This window comes from Cervus elaphus, chromosome 12 (genome assembly GCF_910594005.1).
Source record: "Cervus elaphus chromosome 12, mCerEla1.1, whole genome shotgun sequence".
NCBI lineage: Eukaryota > Metazoa > Chordata > Mammalia > Artiodactyla > Cervidae > Cervus > Cervus elaphus.
The window spans coordinates 40,409,947-40,429,095 of NC_057826.1; the positions used below are offsets into that span (position 1 = coordinate 40,409,947).

General features: G+C 34.9%; 1 protein-coding gene across 2 annotated transcripts in view; it reads right to left on the minus strand.

Annotated features, from left to right (window-relative positions):
* Positions 1-19,149, minus strand: part of COPS2 (COP9 signalosome subunit 2) — a 28,348-nt gene that overhangs the window by 8,164 nt on the left and 1,035 nt on the right. The window contains exons 2-7 of one of the 2 annotated variants that reach the window (XM_043920924.1): positions 7,610-7,723; positions 6,877-6,954; positions 5,654-5,779; positions 3,603-3,692; positions 3,408-3,485; positions 1,194-1,368 (exon numbers count right to left, since the gene is read on the minus strand). In XM_043920924.1, the coding sequence (XP_043776859.1) occupies positions 1,194-1,368; positions 3,408-3,485; positions 3,603-3,692; positions 5,654-5,779; positions 6,877-6,954; positions 7,610-7,723 (661 nt within the window). Of the gene's footprint in view, positions 1-1,193; positions 1,369-3,407; positions 3,486-3,602; positions 3,714-5,653; positions 5,780-6,876; positions 6,955-7,609; positions 7,724-19,149 lie in introns of both variants that reach the window. The other variant, XM_043920923.1, reaches the window with a different exon arrangement.

Consider the following 19,149-nt stretch of genomic DNA (forward strand, 5'->3'; position numbering starts at 1 on the left):
TGCTGCAGCTAGAGAAAGCACATGCACAGCAACAAAGACTTAGAGAAACCAAAAATCATAAATAAAGATAAATAAGAATAATAAGAAATTCTTGAAACAAAACTACAATGAAGTATCAAACTCATACTGGTCAGAATGCCATCGTTAAGAAGTCTATAAATAACAAGGTGTGGAGAAAAGAGAACCCTCCTACACTATTTTAGTTGTAAAAATAATGTAAGTTATTTCAATGTAATGTAAGTTGTTAGAATGAATTTAAGTTGGTACAGTCACTATGGAGAATAGTATGGAGGTTCCTCAGAAAACTGAAAATAGAATTACTATATATGATCCAGCAATACCACTCCTGGGCATGTATCTGGGCAAAACTATAATCAAAAAGACACATGATCCCTATGTTTACAGCAGCACTATTCACAAGAGCCAAGGCATGGAAACCACCTAAATATACACTGACAGATGACTGGATAAAGACGATGTGATACACATATACAATGGAATACTAGCCATAAAAAAAGAACAAAACAATGCCACTTGCTGCAACATGGATGCAACTAGAGTTTATCATACTAAGTAAATTAAGCCAGAAAAAGAAAGACAAATACCATATGATATCACTTATATAAAATAAAGTCACAAATGAACCTATCTACAAAACAGACTCACTGATGTAGAGAACAAACACGTGGTTGCCAAGGAGGAGTAGGGAGGAGGGAGTCTGGGATTAACAGATGCATACTATTACAAACAGAATAGATAAACAACAAGGTCCTAATGTACAGCACAGGGAACTATATATAATATCCTGTGATAAACTGTAATGGAAAAGACTATAAAAAATATGTATATATATGTATAACTGAGTCACTTTGCTATGCAGTAGAAATTAACACATTGTAAATCAACAATATTTTAGTAAAAAAATCACTAAAACAGAAGGTAATTTTATATACAATTCTCAAGAGTAGAACTTCTGATGGTGAATTTTCTATTAATAATTTACTGATATAAATTTCAAAAAGACAAAAATTCATCCTAATTCCTTACTAAGACTAGATCATTTCACTTGACTTTACTACTCTGCCATTTATTTTCACTAAAACAGAAACAACCTTCAGAGTTAATCAGTCATAATCCAAGGATATCTTGGTATCTTCCCATAACACTGCCCAACCTTTGCAAACCAAACTTGCCTCTGATAACTCCCATGATCAATGGATGAGGGATGGCAGACTTGATGTGAAGTGACTGTTCATAGAGTGCTTTAAGTTTTTTGTTATTTTTCTGTGCCGTGTACATTTGAATTTCCAAAGCATATATTTCTAATAACTGTGTGCCTTTTTTCAGGTCATCTTCTCCATCATCAGTCTGGGGAAACAAATAATGAAAATCTAGTGAAGACAGAATTCAGAGTCAACAGAGTGATTTTTGAGTTAGCCTGAGAACCTTACATTTATGATACTAATTCTGTGGGAACATGAATTACAAATTTCAGTTGACACCTAGGTTACTAAGAATATGACCTTCAATGGCCAAAAAGGAACCCACATGGCCTTTGTACTTCACAGTTATTCGATAAGGTTTTTTCTTTTAATGTACAAAAGTTGCAATGTTTTGTTTTATCCAGGAGATTATTTATAGTCTTCCCCAAATCTTCACAAGCACTTTAGATCCACTGATTCAATTAACAGCACTTTGTGCTTTCAATCAAGTGCCTTCCTAGTGCCAGGTGCTCGGTCTACCTTGGGGAAATAGAGAGTTAAATAAGCCAATGTCCTGGTCTCAAAAAGTTCACAATATAGAAGACTGATATGCCAACAGATAAGTTATAATTTAAATGATAATAATTCTAGCTGAACCATCAGCAAAGTCCCAAGGATGGAAGAGAAGATTAATTCTCTTGGGGGATGTCAAAGGAATAACAAAGGTGGTAACATTTGAGTTTGTCTTTGAAAGATGATCAATAGCCCACGAACACAAGCCGTGAAAAACAGAATATGGTTGACAGTCAGATAATCATAAATATCAAGCACTGACATACACAACGCCAAAATTTATTATTTATTGGGTCTTCTAACTTAAAACTTTCCTTTAGTTATCCACTAACAAAACACAACCAGACTAATAAACATGATATGTCAGACAATCTGTAGGTTCAGATTATCATGCATCTCTCCTATGCTTTAATGCAATTTACAATCCAGACAGCATTTCCCTTATGCTACAAAATAAACCAAGCAAAACCTTCTCTAGAGGGTTTTTTCATATTCCTTACGTATATACTGAAAGATTTTCTTTCACTTAGAAATGCCTTCTCTATGATTTTCATTTCACATGGAACTGAATACACAGCTGTTCATGCATCAGACTAAGCCTTCCTTAAGAACATGTAGATAAAAAACAATCCATAAATGACTGATTTGTCTTATAAACTGAAACTATTATGAAACATAAAACATTTTCATGTTTATAAAAACCAAAAAAGGTAACATTATTAAATGAAAATATGTGAAGATGATTTAGAACACTTTTCTGATCAATGTTTTCCTCATTCACAGAAATAAAACATATAATTAATAGTACACAGTATGAAAATGATAATGTTCAAAAGATTTTGTATTGGATTTCGATCTGTGTATGTGCATTTTTAAAGCTAGTTGATAAAGTTTACATGTTTTTATACTTTTTTGTTTGTTTTTATACTTTTAAATCATTAAAATCAACCTGCAACATGGTCTTGAAAAAAAAAAATACATAGCATTGAAAGAGCATAAGAATATTTAAAACAGCATTTCTATTTAATATTTGAACTAATATCAAGTAACTTATTAATCAAGACAAAAAACGAAATACAAAATTACAGCTCACACTTTAAAGTTATAGAGGTGTACTATGGCTTCACAAGTTTATAAATTAAATGAAAAACTCAGTAACTCTATCTCCCTAGTCACAATTCAGGTGCTTGATGAGGTGTAGCTGATGCAACCATATTGGAAAGCACAGGTACAGAATGCTTCTAACATCACATGAAGTTCTACAGGACAGTGTTGTTACAGTTCTACAGAGGACTCATACACAAAAACTAGAGTATAAAATATCTTTAAAATGTATGTCTACAACATCCTTTCTGATTTTCATAGGGTGTATAACTAAATATGAAATGCTTATTATTCTTAATATTAATGACTGGTCTGTTTATTGATACCTAAGCCTCATTCTTCAAAAATAAGGACTGAAATTATAATTAACAGAGGAAGTAATGTAATAGTCAGAAAAAATTAGCTTTCTGGTAACTTATTTTCCAAATTTTATTTTTGCGATGATGCTTTAAAATATCCCTAAGCAATGTTTCCAATATAATTTTTTCTTATGAAGAAATAGTATGAAAAAAAATAAAGAAAAGCTACCTGGCAGGACTGATGTAACTGGCGTAAAATTTTTTGAAGTTTTCCATATTCCTCTCGTTCTAAATATAATTTCCCCAGCTGTAAAAAAAAATACTTATTAAAATTAAGATTTCAACAGGAGAAGGTACATCTTCAGAGTTTATCAAGGATGCCCGCCCACTCTTCAAAAGAAAAAAAAGCAATTATTACTGTTACCTTTGTGTTTGTCTTAAACCACAGTCTGTCATTCTTAGCATCTTTCAAAGCTTCCAGTGTTGTTTCATAGAATTCCTGCAGTAAATCCATCTGACATAAAAAATCAGAATTCTATAATTGTAAACAGCAAATTTGTACCTGTTAATAAAGTTAATTTGAGCAAACCAAAAGTGCATCTTTGAACTTTAATACACATAAGATACACTAGCTGTATCTTACTGAATGTCTGTGACAGTCCACAAAATTAACAAAACCTTAGCAAAAGTACAGACCAAATTTACAAAAAGTGCGAACATGTGTTTTTATGCATTTAAAATAAAACCCAGAAAATGCGTAATGCTCTTATAGTACAGGTTTGTCCTTTCAAATCTAATAACTCATTCTATGTTAGCAAAGGAAATGGCAAACACAAGAACTGTGTGTGTGCTCAGTTGCTCCGTAGTGTCCAAGTCTTTGACACCCCACGTTTATTATGAATGGTATGTATCTTACACACTCAACTCTTATTTGGGAACTACTATGTGGCAAACACTAAGTAAGCTGCTAAAGAAACTAAGAATACGCCTCTTTCCTCAAAAATTCTTCTGTAAATGTGACTAATCCATTAACTGGACTACAAATTTTTGTTACTGATAAATTGTTGGGAGTTGAGGGGAGGGAAAAGTTAAGCACAATTTTAGCTTTGTCTAACACCATCAGTTCACAGTCTGAATATGACTTTTTTTTAATGGAAATTGCCATTTGTTTTGCATTATGATAAGCTCCTCTGTTCCCTCCTCCTACTGTTGGCTCTACCTTTGTATGAATACCTGATTCTTTAAATATTTAACAGGATCAGGGGGTAAGAGGGCCATGGCAGCAGGCAAGCTTGATACTTTCAGAAAAGGCTGCCTATTTATTCATGACTGTCGATTGCACAGTGAGTAAGTGCTGCCCAACCAATATCTATACTTACTTTCATAAGACAAAAAGTTTACATATAAAGTATGAAGCAACACACAATCTTGCTGAAAATTACTTAGTTCTGCCCCCCCACTGTCTGACATAATATTTAAAAATAACGTACAAAAAATATTATGATGTGACATGTTTGTAAAACCCAGGAAACATTTTTCCACTTGAGATAAGCCCCAATATACTGGGAAGCCCTGAATTAGTGCCATGAAGTGTTAATGTTCTAAACATAATTTTATCTTCCTCTATTTCCATTACATATATTTTAGATATAAAAATAATAAACTTCAAGAAATAATGACATTTAGTAGAAAAGACAGAATGAAAGACTGGTTCTAAAAAAAAAAAAAATGGTTCTGAGGTGAACATATTTTGAGTATGAAAAGTATCAAATGTTCTGAGAAATGCTAAGTGATACAGAAAATACTTCTTGTGCTCAAATATCATGGCATAGTAAAGCTGAAACTTACGACTATGTTGCTTAGAAGAATATGAACAAATAATCCAAATGAAATTATTTTAGCAATAAACTAAAATCATCATTGCTTTTCTTAATAATCAAAAACTAAAATCATGAAAGCACTATCATTCCTCATGCCCACTGTAGTATTATCATTAGCCCTTTCTTTCATCATCCATCTATCCTTTGTAGAAGCATTTACTGACTACCTAATGAGTAATGCCAACTACTAATTGTAATGAATACAGATTCTCCTCCCAAGGATCTCTCTCTAAGCAAATCTACACAAAGAACCTATGACTCACTGTTAGGTTATTAACAGTTCAGGAAGGCTAGCTGAAGTGCTGATGATGTTGATTAGAAACTGCATGGGAGTCTAATATGAGCCTGCAAAACCTGTGTGCAGATAATGTTAGTGTCTGAAGATATTATTTGAAAAGATAAAGCTTGGGTTATTCCCTTTCAATGCTATATACTTTCCTGTAACCAAGAAAATAGCATACATTATTTTAAAAGCATACTAAAATTAAAACTAGCATAACAGCTTAAATAGAACTTCTAGGTCTTAAAAACAAAAAACAAAGCTCTTAAGTATAAACATACTGATAAATACCAAGAGGGAAAAACAGACTCTAACCTGCTTAGAAGTAGAGATATAATCAAGAATAGAATTAATGGATTTTTCAGAATAATTTCTTGTGACAGCACTCCGAATATAGGTCAATAGTTGTTTATATCTGTTCATCATTTCTGGAAAGTTTGTCTGTGAGGGAAGAAAAATGCATTACTAGGTACATATTTACTTACTGAGATATGTACATATGATTAAGATTATAGAAATACCCATTACTACCTAATTAAAAAACAATAGTTTTTCAATAATAGAGGAACTATATATGACAGAAACACTATAAACATTTTAGCTTAAATTTGAAATTACTATTCAGTAAATGAATTAAATTTATGATATTAGCCTTTGAAAAAGTACAATTTATAGATTTTCCAAATTTCGGATATTGTTCCTCACTGCACAATAAACACATTTATTTAAATCATAAAAACTACTAAAATATTCATAGACCAAAAAAATAAGTAAGACCAACTTCAAATATTCTTCCCTGAAAATTTATTCCTTCATTAGGAAGCTCTCTAACATAGCTATGCATTTCTTCTCTCCCCATTATTGGTAAGCTCTTATAGTAAAATGTGAAAGGAAAAAAATTCCTTCCACCCCAGGTACTCATCCCACTCTCAAGAAAAGTCCTCCCCACTTCTAAAAGGGGGGAAAATCCTCCCACCTAAGGCCCCATTAAATAATGGATGTAGCTACTGCTGCTATTCTTTGCAGGATTATTTGCATAACTGTAGTTATTCCAGGAAACATGAAAGACCCGAGGAAATGAAGGACTATTAGTAAAATTCCCAGCATTGAATATTTTGGCAGAGGGTCTATCATTCCTCAGAGCATACAAGCTAATTTATAGAAAACCCTGTATACTATGCAGAATTTTTAAAAGATTTTGTTGATGTGGACCATTTTAAAGTCTTTATTGAATTTGTTACAATATTGCTTCTGTTTTTTTTGGGGGGGGCTGCAAGGCATGGGGGATCTTAGTTCCCCCACTGAACTCGCAGCCCCTGCATTGGAAGTAGAAGTCTTAACCACTGGACCACCAGGGAAGACCCCCATGTAGAATTTTTAAAACTTAGTATTATTATAGTCACAAATGAAAATTAGACTAAATATGGAAACATATCAACAGAATTATTTCAGGAAAGCTGATATAACATTTTGTTGCCATGAGGTTTTTAAGTATAGAATTTCATTATCAGTTTAATTCCTCTCAAAACAAATCTTACCAACTTGAAGTTAATCTTAATCATTTGTTTCAGTGCTTTAAATCCCCATTCTCCTTTTTCACCTTCAAGTTCCAAAACCTAAAAAAAAGAATTTAGTATAATTTAATATTGTTATTTTCTAGTAACACCCAATATTTAAGTTGTAAATTAATTTTACATCATATGCATGAAAAACAGTACCCCAAGAACTCTATTTTTCAAAGCCATTTTTAAAAGATTTAAGAAAAGAAACCAATCTTAAATGCTTATGAAAGGACAAGTGAGCTTATTTTGAAGTTTCTTCATCAAAAGATTAAATAAGAACTACTTCTTGATTATTATACAGTCCCAGAAATACTTGTTACTTCACTGGTTAAGAATAACACAAAAGTTTATCAGTAGGAAAGAAATCACATTATTTAATAATGAAACCACGCCTGCGTGCTTTGGCACCAAAAGACAAAGGAACACGATCGCAGGGATAACTATTGACCAGCACCATTCATTGGTTCTCTTTCTGCCAGAACTGTACAAGCTTTTCGGGACAATGGTCCTGTTCTATAGTTAACTTGATTGGAAAAAACAAAAGGATAGCCCTTTTGAAATATTTGCTTATGTTGCATAATGAAAACTTTTACAGGATTATCACTAAGTACCCAAACATACTTCTGAGATAAAATCATTTGCAATTTACTTGATTTAAGACATTATTTAGAAAAACACAAACACAGAATCAACCAGAAAAAATATGAACCTTTTGGAAACTGCTTAATGCTGCTTTTGGGTCATCTTCTTTTAATGCTTTGGAATTATAGTACTGATTTTCCAAATCCACATTTGGCTCAGAGTTACTATCTTCAGAGTATTCCTGTGTGTTAGAAAGAGATATTAAAATGAAAGAAACAAGGAAAGAAACCCACACATTGCTAAAATGTGAATACTATTAAGAGAAAAACAACATATTTATAAAAAAAAATTTAAATACATAGTAGAAATTCCACTGACATTTAACCATTATTGAAATAACAAGGGGAAAAGCCAAAATCAAATGGTTAGCAGAATACAGTAGTCCCCCTTATCCACGGTTTCATTTTTTGTGGTTTCAGTTGAGTATCAATCGAGGTCTGGAAACTGGGAAATTCCAGAAATAAACAATCAGTAAGTTTTAAACTGTGAGTCATTCTGAGTAGCAGGAACAAATCTCGATGAAATCTCCTGCCCTCTCCTCCCACATCCCACCTTGAATGCAAATCATCCCTTGGTCCGGCATATCCCACCTGTGAGTCACTAAACAGCAAGCTTGTGTTCAAGTCACCCTTATTGTACTTAATAATGCCCCCAAAGTTCAAAAACAGTGATGCTAGAAACTCAGATATGCCAAAGAAAGGCCCTAACATGATTCTTTTAATTGAAAAAGTAAAAGTTCTCAGTAAGAAAAAAATGTATGCTGAGGTTGATAAGATCCATGGTAAGAACAAATCTTCTACCTGTGAACTTGTGAAGGAAAAAGAAATTTGTGCTAGTTCTGCTGTTGTAAAAGTTATGGCTAAGGTGTGTGAAAAGTACTCAGGGAAGGTGGAAAAGGCATTAAATTTGTGGCTGAAGGACATAAACAGGAAACATGTCCGACTGAAGGCAAAGTATTAGTAAACACTGAGCCTATACAGACTAAGATCACGGCATCTGGTCCCATCACTTCGTGGCAAATAGACGGGGAGACAGTGGGAACAGTGACAGACTTTATTTTCTTGGGCTCCAAAATCACTGCAGATGGTGACTGCAGCCATGAAAGTATAAGATGCTTGCTCCTGGGAAGAAAAGTTATGACCAAACTAGACAACATATTAAAAAGCAGAGACATTACTTTGTCAACAAAGGTCCGTCTAGTCAAGGCTATGGTTTTTCCAGTGGTCATGTATGGATGTGAAAGTTGGACTATAAAGAAAGCTTAGTGTCGAAGAATTGATGCTTTTGAACTGTGGTGTTGGAGAAGACTCTTGAGAATCCTGTGGACTGCAAGGAGATCCAACCAGTCCATCCTAAAGGAAACCAGTCCTGAATATTCACTGGAAGGACTGATGTTGAAGCTGAAACTCCAATACTCTGGCCATGTGATGCGAAGCGCTGACTTGAAAAGACCCTGATGCTGGGAAAGATTGAAGGTGGGAGGAGAAGGGGACGACAGAGATGAGGTAGTTGGATAGCATCACTGACTCAATGGACATGAGTTTGAGTAAATTCCGGAGTTGGCGATGGACAGGGAGGCCTGGCATGCTACAGTCCATGGGGTCGCAAAGAGTTGGACATGACTGAGCGACTGAACGGACACAAAGACTTCAGCAAAGGGTTCCCTGGAATGAGTGACACCAAGCCATTTTCTGCAAGTAAGGGATGGTTACACAGATACAGAAATAGGTTTGTACTGAAAGATACAGAATCAACACAAAAGCAAATTGTAAATACTAATTACTAGTAGTATTACTATTAAATTTTAGTTATTTTATCTTTCGTTTCATAATCTAGTTTTTGCTATTCCCTAAGTCTAAATTTTATTATTCTAACATGGCCTAACTACCTAGGATGGTGAGCTATATAAAGCATAGTCATCTATTGCTAAATAAAGCTATATGTTAATAAAAATATTTGCTTTATGTGTAGTTCACATTACTCAGTAGCCGTTTAGTTATATTACTATACTTTAGCTAGTCCAGTAACATCAAAATAAGTGAAACAAAATTAATTTGTATAGCTTTATGTGACTTTTCATTACATAAACTCAGTTCCTAGTTATGAAACAATAAAGCAGAAAGAAAAATCAAAGTAACACTATTTTGTGGAGAAGTAGAAATAAGAGTTTAAAGTAGTTTCAGGATATTCAACTCAATGATAAGGATTATAAAATATACATAAATTAGTATAATAAAACTATTATTTTAGGGAGAGAGACGATTTCCTTCAGCTATAAGTCATTACAAAGGGCAAGTTTATGTGAAATTCAGAATTGTGCCTGAAAGCAAACACAAAAGAGATAAGAACAGTATTATAGTTGTTTCTAAATCCAAATACAGTTAAATTTTGGGGGGAACAATTTATGAAAAATTCTGTATTGTCTCATAAAGGCACATGAAAGAAAAAAGGTATATTGAGTGTAGTGTTAGAAAGCTCAAAAATATGTAAACACAAGATGAAATTTTCCTATGACCAGCAGATGCAGGGAGATGTTTGATGTTAGCATAGAATCGGTTTTATTTGACCACCATGGCTTTGTAGTGTGCGCCCTCTAGAGGGTCATTATTTCCTCATGTAAGGATATTTCTGGGAAGCGCTGGCACTCGGTCTCACAAATTTAAGATCAGTAATTCAGTTTTGCTTCACATATGAAACCCTTTGGAACACTTCTCTTACAAAGTCAAATTCTGACTAGTGAGTAAAGTTCATAATCATCCATTCACTTTTTCACTCTGCAATTAAGGTTTGGCTATAATAAAACTGATTAAAAAAGCAATTAATAAATAATGAACAAGCCAAGTGGATACATCAAATCATGTTGTGATAGTGATGGCTTCTGAGCCAGGCTTTGAAAGCTAAATGGGAGTTTGCATGCCAGACAAAAAGAGAAAGGGGAAAAGAGGAAAAGCAGACACAAAACTGTAACATGAGGTACTGAACAGCTAAAAACAGTCATACCGCTGGAACATAAAAAGTCCTTATTGATTCTATTTTGAACATAAACTCAAGTCCATCCACTTTCCCTTGTCACTGCCCCAGCCTACTAGGTCACTTTCAGCTCTCTACAGAGAGCCTTTCCATTCTCCTTTTTAACTTTCAAATTCCAATCTTCTTAAAGTAAGTGGTCAGTATAACATTCATAAAATGTAAATTATCGTATTCCTCTTCTCAAAAGTGGTTTCCCATTGCTCTTAAAATCAAGTTCAAAAATCATCAAAATCTGACTCGATTATGCACGCAACCATGTCCCCTATGAAGCTCTCCCTTATTCACTTTGCTGCAGCCACCCTGGCCTCACCTCACAAGTGGCCAAACTCATCCTTGCCTTTACATGCCATTTCTTTTTATTTCTACCTCTTTTCATCTCGTTAACCACTGCATATCATTACAGCTTAAGCGTCATCTACCTCCTCAGGGAAGATGTGGAGTAAAGAATCCTAGATAAAAAACCTACTCACGTACTCTACACCTTTGGAAATCAGTTCTTCTTAGTAACTGTTCAATAATATATGGGAATAGCTACAACCAGAGAATCACTTTTCTGCAACCTAAATCTTCAGAATGCACCCCTGAACTTAGAAGTAAAATATCTTTTACATCTATCACCAAGTCTTAAGAATCTGGACTCTTATCAAAGCCTACTTATTTTTAGTTTCTTAGCCAACAGATTAGGGAAAAAAATTAGAATGGCCCAGGACGTAAGAGATAAGTAGAAAGCTAGGAGTAGCTACATATGAGTAGGACACGGAGTTGCCAGAAGGTTAACGTCAATTACTGAACTGATTACAACACAGGTGAAGAAAGGAATCTTTACATTTCCTACCATGTCTGAAGGCCTCCTGTAGTTCAAGACTGACTACCTGCAACTTCTGGCACCGACTGGCTCCAGATTAATGCTACTTCTCAACTCTATATGAACTCCCCTGAATCACTACAATTGAGATAAGACTTAATCCCACCTTCAACATTTTGTGAATATGTTCTTTGGGTTTTTCACATTATATGGATTAAGAAGTGAAATGTATACTATTTTTTGTACAACTGCAATTCAATTCTTAAGTGTTGCTGCTGGAATGGATAAATACATGAGAATTGGCACAACTGATATGCTACTGCCTTGCTACTTATAATTAGGTTATGACCTGCAACACCATGTTGCAGCCTCCGTGACACCATTAACCTGTCATCTGCAGCTCAGTGAATCACACACCATCAATACGAACTGAACTACAGCAAACTACTCAGTTACCACACCGGCATCATTTTTAAACCGAAGATATTTTGAGAAGTCTTTGGAATAATTCGGTTGTACAGAATATTTGTTATATATTATTTATGTCTATTGTACACTCAATGATAATGATCTTTAGTATAAACCAGTAATTAAATGTGCTCAACAAATGAAAATAAAGTCTTTCTCCTTAAGCTATTCACGGTCTGAGACAGATATGCAAATGAAACACTAATATAATAACAGAAGCAGTAATAGAGACACATACGAGGTTCAGTGGCGTATCAGGAATAATTAACTACTCTTCAATGAGTTAAAAGGAAAAGTTACCTCAACCAGGTCTAAAAGTAGGAATGCATTTTCCCAGGGATGAAAAAAGGCACCGGAAACAAAACAAGCTATCCAAAAGCATGGAAGCTTCAAACAGCACTGCATATTTAGAAGAGCTACCAGTAGTCTGATTGGGCTGAAGCACAGGATGCATGCAGAGCTGATGAGAGAGAAACTGGTATCCGACAGGGGAATAGAACTGTACAGGTCTAGCAGAGTTTATATCAAATGGAGACCCACTAAAAGATTTTATAGAGAAATAATTAGATCTGTGTTTTAGGAAGAGCACTCTGGTAGTAAGGAAGTAGCCCACTGGATACTCTTAGAACTGTTTAGCCAACAGATGATGAAGGCCTGATTCCAAGCAGCAGAACCAGGAGAAAAGGGAGAGGACAGAATAAATATATGTGATGTTAAGGATGTAAAATAAAAGGACACATCATATGGGCACAAGAAAGGGGAAAAAGTTATCCTTAATGACTACAGCTGATTTGGTTACACACAGTGACATTAGTCAAAACAGGGAATACAGGAAAAATATTAAATATCGCTAAACTGAATTCCCTATGTCAGATGAAGATGCAATAACTATAATTTATAAAAGTATAAGTGAAATGCTTTTGAGAGAAACTGAAATTTTAATCTATACATTAAGAATGTTTTAGACAAAAACCAAAGAATTTAAGCAATATATGAAAAAGCAAGCACTTGAACAGTGTTAAAAAAGGATTTTAAAAAAATCCACTAAAGTTCACATTAGCTCCAACCTATGTAACTCATATCCTGACATCTATCCAAAGCAATCTCTTACCCATCTACACCAACCAAATCTATTCTTCCTTCCCCCAAACACATCATGCTCTTTAAAATCTCTGCTTTGGCATAAACTGGTCTCTCTTCTAGGAATTCTAACCACTGCCCCTCCCAACAAACTTCCCACTTTTCTCCTGTGATGATGTCCAGCCCTAACACTCCTGGAAATGCTGTATTCCTCAAGGCTCACCTTGTGATTCTTTCTTTAAGTCTTCTTAGCAAAATATTCTCCATAGTCATGCTTCTACACGATATGTATGTCTCTAAAGAACAGTTCTGTATGTATATTGTCCCCACCTCCTGCCTCCCCTCCCCTCCCCTGCCCCACCATGAGCTTCTCAAAAGCAGGAACTTACTTTTACTGACCTTGGTATCCCCAGAACCTGGTATATCACAAAATGCTCAAGAAGTGTTTGCTTACTTGAAATGAAAAGTTAGTGAATGTTCCAAAATAACACAACACAGACAGGGGCAATTTTGACTCTATGTTGGAATGTAGCGACTACTGAAAAGGGTCAATTTCACAGTTCATGTACTTATTCTTGTGTCTCTTGTCAACAGAGGTCTTAAGAAATGTGCTCGAGGAAAAAGAAGACTCACCATTAACAGTGGTTCGCAAGCCTTGATCATGTTTAGACAACAGATGCTGCACATCTAGTGCCAAAGGTAAAGTCTCAGTATCCATAAGGACTAATTTAATCCAAGTCCTAGGCAGCCACTTGTGGTTTAACTATTCATAAAAGTAACCAAACCCTTACAAAAAAAATTTCACTCAAGGTAATGGATCCTAATCTGTCTATGCTATAAATTAGAACATTCTTTTATTTGTCCTAAACTTTCAGTTCTCGGATTAAATTTTCCAACAAGACATCATTAAAGTCATTAGGCTTGGGCTCTAGTTTTGACTTGCCCACTAATTTGTCATGTAAATTTACATAAGTCACTCACACTTGATGTTTCAGTTCCTCTCCTGTCAGTTATGAGGGTTGAACCCAACAGGAAGTCTCTAATTCTTGCTGAGGGTCATGTGTTCCTTTCTGGGGTATAACACACAAGTACAAATTTACTCTGTTGGGTAGTCACACTTTACAGATTTACATTAGGGGTGAAGAATCTCAATTTATCTTATTCTTAGCACAAAAGAGCTATCTCCCATTAGTTATGGGAGATCTTATAATGGTATCCTTATCATTAGTTACCCTTGTTTGAACCTCTCTAATTTCATTATATAGGGTACACCTATGAGGTAATGTGACAGGCCTTTTTGAAAATGTACCAATCTTATTTAAAGCAGTAACTTTTAAGAGGTGGTAAATTATTCCAATTATACTGACCTGGATTGTTAAGTACTGCTTCTGAAATTCTTAAGGAAACTAACTTTATTAGTTAGATGTTTCCAACTTAAAACAGCATCATCCAAATTTGGGGGCTCAACTTATTTATCAAACCTGACTTGGAATTTTTGACACCTACAAAACAGAGAAAACCTGGCTATTGCTGAAATTAAAAAAAAAAAAAAAAGCCGCATACCATTTAAAATAACTAAAGAAAACAGGTCAAATTCTCATCAACAGAGAACTGAGTAAATAAACTTATGGTACATCCACACAATCAATGCAGCTATAAAAAGAAATAAGTAATCTTTAGACATATGTCTATGGAATAATCTTTAAAATAAAAAACAAAGTGTAGGACAATACATTTAATATGTTAATTCTGGTTTAAAAAAGGGAAGAGGGGATAAAAATCTGTATTTGGTTACCTATGGGAAGGAATGGGGACTGGACAATTGAGGAACAAAAATGGAAAGGAAATTTTATTTTATTTATTTAAGGAATAAATATAAGGAATATATAAAAGGAAATTTTATTCACTCCATGTTTTTGAACCATGTGCACGTATTACTTGTTTTAAAATGCTAGATGCCTCAGGTTCTGAAGAATTCTAAATTCTAAAAAAATTTGAGCAATGACAAAATCACTGTTTGGCCCCTCAAGATCAAAGTAAGATTTCCGTTCTTCATTTGTACCCTAAACACCACCCTCTCTCCCCAGCAATAAAATACAGTCTCACTGTGAAAAGTTTGCAAGACATAAACATTTTAATTTTCCTGACACTTTTCATATTTTCCAGACCTTTTTATTCTACATTTTTCCCACCCAGCAAAACAAATAAATTTTACTGCCACCCAATAACATTGTAATATGGATTACACATCTATAGTGGACATGTGTTCTGTGTGCACAGCAATGCTGACGGATCCTTCCTCTCTTAGATGAGGATTTCCAAAAACAGAGCTGCTCTCCTACAGAGGGCAAGCAATCTATCCTCCCTCTCACAGTGAGTCAGTGATTCAGAAGGCCCAGAGCTAAGGAGAATCCATAAAAGTTCTTTCTAGGGTTTCACTGCTAGAGTTAGCAAGGAAGGTCCTTTTGCCTTTGGGGTTATAATACTAGGAAGATAACACATTATATTACAAGATTTTGTGATATACTATGAAGGCAATTAAGCCCATACAGTGAGGAAGGCAGCCCAGGAAGAGAGACGTAGGCAGAAAAAGACCCAGCATCGTTATCTAAGTCATGAACCCTGTTACATTGACACTTCTCGGTGATGTGAGCCAATATTATGTCCTTTACAGTTCAAGTCGATCTGACATGTATTCCTGTACTCTGCTTCCCTACACGCAAGAGTCCTGACCAACTTACCAAGTTTTTCTTCTCATATCACTGAATATTCTTTAGAAGCGTGATTTGAAATGCTGACATACTTTCCATCACATGGATATATTTTACCTATTACTACCTCATGTGTATTAATAGTATTCTCCTACTATTGACAACTTGGGGGGTGTTTCCAATTATTTACAATTAAACATGCCCTTTTGGGGGTGGGGTGGGGCAGCGTTGCATGGCTTGCAGGATCTTAATTCCCCAGAAAGTGAGTCGCTTAGTCCTTGCAACCCCATGCAGTTCATGGAATTCTCCAGGGCAGAATACTGGAGTGGGTAGCCTATCCCTTCTCCAGGGGATCTTCCCAACACAGGAATCGAACCGGTGTCTCCCGCAATACAGGCAGATTCTTTACCAACTGAGCTATGAGGGAAGCCCATGGATCAAACCAGGGCCCATGGCAGTGAAAGTGCTCAGTTCTAAACACTGGACTGTCAGAGAATTTCTTGTTATGTTCCCTTCAAAAGCTTCAACTGTATAATCAAATTTTGTTTCTGTGAAGACTACATTCAGAATTCCCAATGTGCGTATAGCAGAAAAACACTGGCCCAGAGCAAACAAACAAAATTCGAAACAAATTTCAAACAAAAATGATACTGTCTGAAAATCTATGCTTAAAGATCCCCAACATTTTGTCAAGCTGTAAGTGATGGAGACAACAGTCTCAGAATAAAATAATCTATAATCTGCAAGCTCCTTATATGCATGATGGATGACATGAATGTCTTAATATTAAACACACAAAACCCTGAAGTTATTTTTTTGCCCTGTGCTGTAGTAAGTATTAGTCTCTCAGTTGTGTCCGACTCTTTGTGAACTCATGGACTTTAGCCCACCAGGCTCCTCTGTACATGGGATTTTTCAGGCAAGAATACTGGAGTGGGTTGCTATTTCCTTCTCCAGGGAATCCTCCAGACCCAGGGATCGAACCCAGGTCTCCTGCATTGCAGGAAGATTCTTTACTGTCTGAGCCACCAGGGAAGCCCGATTAATCTACTACTTTTTCAAAGTAGTCATGTCAATTAAAAAATCTTTTTAGAATATATTTTAATTTGTTAAATCATGTTCTAAGGTTTGTTATGACATCATTAGTCTGAATTTGTTAAAACTGTGACAGATAAAGAGATTCTGTAAGAAACCTTATAGCTAAGACTCTTCTCCACCTCTCCCCCAAAGAAGTAAATTTCTAGGGCATTAAAACAGCTATCTGTTAAGGCAAGAATAAAAACAGTAATAAACATTTATTCACTAATCACAGTGTAACCTGACTGCAAATGCAAGAGATGTAAAAGACATGGGTTCAATCCCTGGGCGGGGTAGATCCCTTGAAGGAGGGCATGGTAACCCACTCCCAGTATCCTTGCCTGGAGAATCCCAGGGACAGAGGAGACTGGTGGGCTGCAGTCAACAGGGCTGCAAAAAGTCAGACACGTCTGAAGTGACTTAGCACTGGCAACAATAGTAATAAACACTCATTCAATAATCACAACTATAAACCTAACCAGGATGATTATGGAGAAAGAAATGGCAACCCACTCCAGTATTCTTGTCTACAATATTCCATGGAGAGAGGGGCTTGGCAGGCTTCAGTCCACGGGGTTACTAAGAGTTGGACATGACTGAGTCTCTCTCACACTCACACACACACACACACACCATGATTATAATGAGGTTATAATGAGGCTCACTGTTTGGTAATATACTTAAACAAATGGAATTAGTCTATCTATTCACCATTTTATTTTCCCCTTACAATAACATTTTTCAAACATACAATGCCCTACCTATAACAGGAACTACTAAAGAATACTTTTTGGTATGAAGTCGCTCTGTCTTAAATCCTTTCTAAAAAGACTGTTAGAAATATTCATCAACTTCAAGCTGGAATGGCTGGATTGTGGAATTATAACACAGTTTAATTTATTAATGGCCTTATTAACTTAATGAATGACATGGTAGAACTTATTATTAGTTATTATTAACACTATTCTATGTATATCTGTAAAATTAACATTGAATTAACACATTTACCAGTACCATCTTCTCTCCATTCACTGCTACATAAATTACTATGCTTAGAAAATACCTGCTTCTGCCTCAGAAATCAAAAAGATCTTAGAAATAAGAGGTCAAGCATACTGAATTAATTTCTTGCTTGTTTCATCTTCTTTTTTTAAACCAACTTAATTCTCTCTTCTATTAGCTCAAAAGTGATTTCGGGTATTAAACTTTATCAATAGACGATTGATAAAATATATACTGAATGTATCTGTAGTTAGGCTACTCATGGCTCTCATTAACTTTTTCACTAAAACGAGGTGATGATGAACTATCCAACAAACAATATATTTTTTAATAAAAAAGAAGTTTCCCTAAGACAGTAAGTTGATTCAGACTCCTTAAATCCAAAGAAACAAACAAAAAAGGCTCAGGCAAATATTAGAAAACAAAAACAACAACTTTTCTTTTGGCAACAGATAAGCATGAAGTGGCAACCAGCTGTGCTTGATCTTTTTTAATGTATGTTTAAAAATTAATAAATATATGTTTATAGTGGCCTAAGGAAATTAAGGAAGTAAAAAATTAATATGATATCTATGTAAGAGAGATATGAGGCAGGACTATTTAACAGAATGCTGGGGGGATCATTAATTATGTGGTTGTGTAAAGTCTCACCTTTTTGGGTTAAGAAATTTTAAAAAAAGAGGCTAAAATTACACATCCAATTTTATATTGTACATGTGGTGTAAGCCCTCAAAGGCTGGAGAAACACAGACAAGTTAAATCATCTATATTTAATTAAAATCCTTGCAAAAATGAACTCTGTACTTCAAGGGGCAGTGAGATTCTCATTGCCATTCCTACATTTCAGTCTTACTCATGGTGCTAGTAAGTTATGTATTCAAAAAACTATTGCTTACAAAAGAGATAAGCAAAAGTAAAAACACAAACTGAAACTAGGTAAAACAGTTAAAAGAAACACTTCCATAGTTAAAAAATACCTGTAATATATGTAAACATGTAATAAATAAAAATGCACAAAATAGTACAAGTAACATTCTTGAAGGATCTAAGTCACTGCCTAAAACTGGCTTGGTCTGCACAAACTAAAATATAAGGCAGAAATCTTACTACTAGCAAAACTACCTTTAAGAATTATCAACACTATTGACTTTCAGGTAATAACGAACACTTCCCTCTCCCTTTTGCAAATGCTTTCTTTTAAAAGTGAAAGATTAATTAGAAACGACTACACAAAGATTTACACTAATTCAAAATGATACATTAATTATCTTGAGACTCTCTGGCACTTATAAAATATAAGATGAGCCAGACTTCCCTGAGCATCTACTTCATAACTTTACGATAATGCAGCATCACCATAACACACAAGAACCATGCACAAAAACTCCCCCAAATAAAAAGCAAAGCCAAGTTGACGCTAATTCGTGGTCCAGA